We start from the raw sequence: 5,107 nt of genomic DNA, 5'->3' as shown, positions 1-5,107 counted from the left end.
GATGCTTTTTGTTTGATTGAATAATAAAAACACAAATTTACCTCCATAATCATGTAAAAACACCCCTTCTTGACTCTCAGCTGGTCAGTTTGTAGATTTTTGTAAAGAAATGGGAACAATTAGGAGATGCAGATTGTTACTGTGGGTGGTCTTCCTCTGTAAACACATCTTTTGTCCCCAGTAACACACAGGTGTTCTGTTTTCTCTGTTGACTTTACAAGCTGTTAAACTTGTTAACTTGATCCTCTTTGCTCTCCCGTCGGGACAACAGGATCTACAGTTTAAAAGGTAGGAAGTTGTTTTATTTGGGATGAACCTCTGCAAACTCTTTTTGGTGTCTGGTTTTAAAGTCGATATTTCTGTTTATGTCGTCTCCACCTGTGACATCTGTGGTTTGTGCTGTCAATGTGGACAGGTTATTTTAATAACTCGTTTATTGTCTGCCATCTGTCCCTTACTGAAAACTTTTCTGTTTCTAACATCGTGTTGAAAAGGCGTGAACGAGGTGCATCTGAACATCTGATTTAAAGATTTAATGTCTCATTTAGAAAATTCTATGAAGAAGTATTCAGAGTTTATAAATCCTGATTAAATATCCACATAAAAAATAGAAGTTCCTCCTTCACTCCTCTGAGGTTCGGTCATACTGTTAGTGTACTGATTCTGAGTTTCTGTCGTTATTTAGGAACTGAATCAGGAATTAAACTCATTAAAAACTGACATGACTTTTCATTTTCTGTAGTAATTTATTGTTTTTCTTTGCTCTTCTTGTATCATGAACCCTCTGAACCTCTGCACCAATCAAAACTCTTTTTTAGCATTGTGCTATCAGAGCATGCTAGCTCGTTTCCTCTTACGTTGAGTTCATGTTTTGGGACCTGCAAACCCAGATATTGGGGTCCAGTGAATGAATTATAAATCACAGGTGGTCCTGCTCTCATCTAGAACACAGCTCACAATTTTTAAATGAGCTTTTTATTAACAGCCCCAACAGAAAACAGCAGGAATACACGATTCAAGGCACTCCACATCAAAGCAAAGCAAGAACGCTGAGTTCAGATCAACCCCTGGACCTAGACCTGCCTGATGTTTCACATTAGTTGTTCACAGAGACCTGATGTTCTGGTCTCTGGTTTTGTCATTTTAAATGGCATTCAGACACCTTAACCAAAGCCCGAATTTGTTTTTAAATAGAGTAGGGCTGCCACGATTAGTCGATTAGTCGATTAGTCGACGACTAATCGATTATTAAAATAATCGATGACTAATTCAATAATCAATTAATCGTTTTCTTTTTCTTTTTTTGTTTTTTACTTTGTTTTTCTCTCCAAACTGCTTTGACACCTTCCACTGCCACATCTGCCTTTCTGTCCTTGACACATATTCGCAGTAGTGATAACTGGTGTAGGCCACGTCACAAGACATTATACAGACAGGCTTTGGTATCATGGCTACCTGRCAACGGAGCTCAAAAGTGTGGGGTCATTTTAAGAAAATGAAGAGAATCCGGCAGTCACAACTCAGCAGATTTCCTGAATGACTGTCTGCTGTGTTGTTGCTCAGAATTAAATCATTTGATGACCATACATGCAGACTTTCTGTGCATTTATTCCAACGTGTTTCTGCATTCTTGGTAAATCATACCACAACAGATTTTTGGCGTTGTCGGCAGGATCACCTTTTGGCCGTACATTCATTTTTAGTATGGTTTCCACGCAATCCTTTATAAATCTGACCCCTGATGTTTAATTTGCACTACTTGCTTTAAAGTTCATTAGCATTCATTTAGCTGAGAAACTGTAGGTGTGCTTTTAAGTTTTATTTTCTTTTTTTCACACTGTCTTGTGTCGTGTTCGGTTTTGGTACATTGGGGCAAATTAATTCAAGCAAGCCTTTTGCTTCATTTTTTTCTCTCAACACAAAAAGGAAATCTGTCAGATTTGGGGTTTATCAAACTTCTCGATTGACATTTTTTAATGCTCTTGTTTGACGTACAAACCAAATTGAGACAACTTTACTTTTCAATTCACAATAAAGTTGTTAGATCAGGAAATATCACAATGCTGGATACTTCTGAAACTTAAAGTACTCTAGATGGTTAAAGCACATTAGTGTTTTGTCTCTGGTTTTGAGTGAGTTATTTTATGTTTAAATTGGACCTATAATGGCTCCTTGAACAAGTTAGGATACATCTGTGGGCGATACAAATGTTTATTAGATTTAATTCACAAAATGAATATCAGACGATGAGATTTCACCTGGTCAGTTCTGTCTGTTCTGAGCTCTCTTCGAAACGAGGTGTTTATGCAGATAAGCTGCTGCTGGCAACACTCTCCCAACCTTCTGTTTACATTAGCTCCGCCCTCCCAGCACAGCATTTTTGTAATTAAGCACCTCAAAAACGTGATAATGGCTGCTACAAGCATCTGCTCGTAGATGCACAATGGTACAACAGTAGTAGACGGGCTGCGTGCCGTGCGGCCCCAGGCAAGGGCTTGGTAGGGACAGACTGTAGAGTCCAACTGAAGTCAGAAGCCCTGGTGCCGGGGAGGCAAACGCGCATGTTCCAAAGCCAACATAGTGGAGGGTGAAACAAATGGAGGGGTGGTCTAGGTCTGTGCCACTGCAGCCTGGAGGCTCCCGTGTCATGAGACGAGCACTGTGGCGCAGGAGGCTCCTGGCTACAGCCAGCTTCCAGTGTAATCATCCCCCTCCCACTGGATTGATTGACGACAACGGGCTGCACGCCATACGGCTACCCTGGGCGAGGGTGCCAGCAATGTCAAGGGGTAAACACAAACAGAGGGGCTGCTGCGGGGTGTCGGAAGGTGCTCGCCTCCACGGTCATGGATAGGGCTGCCACAAATGATTATTTTTATAATCGGGTAATCACCAATTATTTTTTTCGATTAGTCGACTAATCAGATAATACGTTAATTGAATATAAAACATAGAGCTTATCGTGCCAGAATGCAGCATATAACCATTGTTAGATTTTAGCTATATGCTAACTAAAAATAATTGCTGTGGAAGACAAGTTCTGCTCTGCAGATATTGCACAGGTTTCTCTTTCATTTTCTTAAAATGATCCCACACTTTTGAGCTCCGTTGTCAGGTAGCCATGATACCAGAGCCTGTCTGTATAATGTCTTGTGATGTCCACGGCCTACACCAGTTACCACTACTGTGCATGTGTGTCAAGGACAGAAAGGCAAATGTGGCAGTGGAAGGTGTCAAAGCAGTTTGGAGAGAAAATCAAAGTAAGGAACCAAAAAATGACTGATCGATTATTAAATTAGTCATCGACTATTTTAATGATTGATTAGTCAACGACTAATATCATTGACTAATCAACTAATCGTTGCAGCCCTAGTCATGGATCACAGCCACGCACTATTGTCCAGCATTAGTTTGTGCTAAATGACAAATCATGTTCCTACCGAACAGCAACACTAAACACACAACACATCACCATCATCTGCAGGTGTGTGAGGAACAGCAGGGACAGAAGTTTCCTTCAGCTGAAAGTCAATGAGTAAATCCAACTGTGTGCTGTTAGAATTTTCCAAAGTAGTCCATCATGAAATTATTTCCACCAACTACAACTTTCTTTGGCAATATTGCTAAAACATTGCCATCAAAAATAAAATTAAGCCACGCCTCTCTGTTCTCTGTGACAACAGAACAAACATGGTCGTCCTGTGAAGAGTCTTGGGTTACCAGCTGACCTCTCTTACACATTGCTAAGTTACCAGAAATGTGACATCACAATCCTCACGATTTGAAACAGCTCATTTGCTGCCATAAAAAAGAAACATTTACATATGGTCAAAAAACAACTGGCAGTATTTTATTTTTTTGCACTTGGACTGTTTCTGGAAGCAGTACAAATCCAAACTGAAGCATGACCCAAAAACATGTAAAAGTGAATTTTGCAATATAGGTCTCCTTTAAAACATGTAGAGAAAAACTGTTGCCTTTTTCGTACAAACCCATACTGTGTAGCATTTAACCCCTAGTTTACACTGAATACTGAAGGTCTGTGGAACTAAAGAAAATAAATCACCTTCTTAACTTCAGAGGATGAAAAAAGAGGAATATCAGTTTAAATCATCAGGACCCTTTTAGTCCCAGGTTTTATCATTCGTTGATGGTGTTTGCAGACATGACTTTAACTCTGTTGTTTTTTCTCCTGAAGGACTTGGCTTTACTGCCTGAGAAAGACAAGACCCCCCTGCTGGAAGGAGGAGTGACCCTCAGCGGTGGACAAAGAGCAAGGATTTGTCTCGCCAGGTATTTTCTGTCAACACATCATTTTCCTTCCTTTTTATATCTTTATATTGTTGCTCTTTTAGTATTAGTTTTATTCTGCTTTTATAACCTAGTTGTGCTTTTAAAGTTCAGGTTTGAATGACAAATGCTTTCTGTAAATCTCTGCAGACACGTGTGTTTGTTCCCATGCATTATTTATTGGTTGGGATTGATTTGTGGTCACTGATTGGTTATCTGCTTCTGCTCTAAATGTTTCTGAGAAGTGATTTCCAGCGTTCCCACAGAAATTCCTCTTCCTTTTCACACCCTGTGGATCTGGAGCCTGTCCTCTCCGTCTCTATCATCTATCCTCTTTCTGCTGGTTTTCTGTGTTTTTTGGACACACTGTAACAGTTTGCACCTGTCTCTGTGTTTGTCCTGCTGTGGCTCTTGTCTCGGTCAGGGCAGTGTATAAAGACGCAGATCTCTACCTGCTCGATGCTCCATTCACTCACCTGGACATTGCAACGGAGAAAGAAGTCTTTGAAAAGTAAGAATCCAACAGAGAGGCTTTCATGGAGCTGGGTGGGGGGTGGTGGGTGGGGGTGGGGAGCTGAATGGTTCAAGGTCAGGGATATCTCTGCTTGTTTCAGACTCACTTGTGAGGCTGCAGTGAACTAAAGCTGCTTCATCAGTCGACTTCTTTAGGGAACTGGATTATTTATTTCAGACTCAGCAAAAAGAAAATCATTGCTTGATGAAATTTGAACCTTTACTTTCTTACAACTAAAATTAGATTTCATGAAATAATTGAGACAAGGTCTCAATTATTCGATACGGGTACAGATATATATAT

The 5,107-nt window shown here is 40.3% G+C and overlaps 1 protein-coding gene across 1 annotated transcript in view; it reads left to right on the top strand.

Annotated features, from left to right (window-relative positions):
• The window catches only part of cftr (CF transmembrane conductance regulator), a gene marked incomplete at its 3' end in the record, with an annotated part of 78,751 nt that overhangs the window by 38,952 nt on the left and 34,692 nt on the right, over positions 1-5,107 (top strand). The window contains 2 exon segments of the mRNA XM_014010265.1: positions 4,199-4,293; positions 4,715-4,801. Of these exon segments, the coding sequence (XP_013865719.1) occupies positions 4,199-4,293; positions 4,715-4,801 (182 nt within the window).

This window comes from Austrofundulus limnaeus, unplaced genomic scaffold (genome assembly GCF_001266775.1).
Source record: "Austrofundulus limnaeus strain Quisiro unplaced genomic scaffold, Austrofundulus_limnaeus-1.0 Scaffold67, whole genome shotgun sequence".
Lineage (NCBI taxonomy): Eukaryota > Metazoa > Chordata > Actinopteri > Cyprinodontiformes > Rivulidae > Austrofundulus > Austrofundulus limnaeus.
Note: the sequence above shows the minus strand (reverse complement) of the source record. Positions and strands in the feature narration are given on the sequence as shown.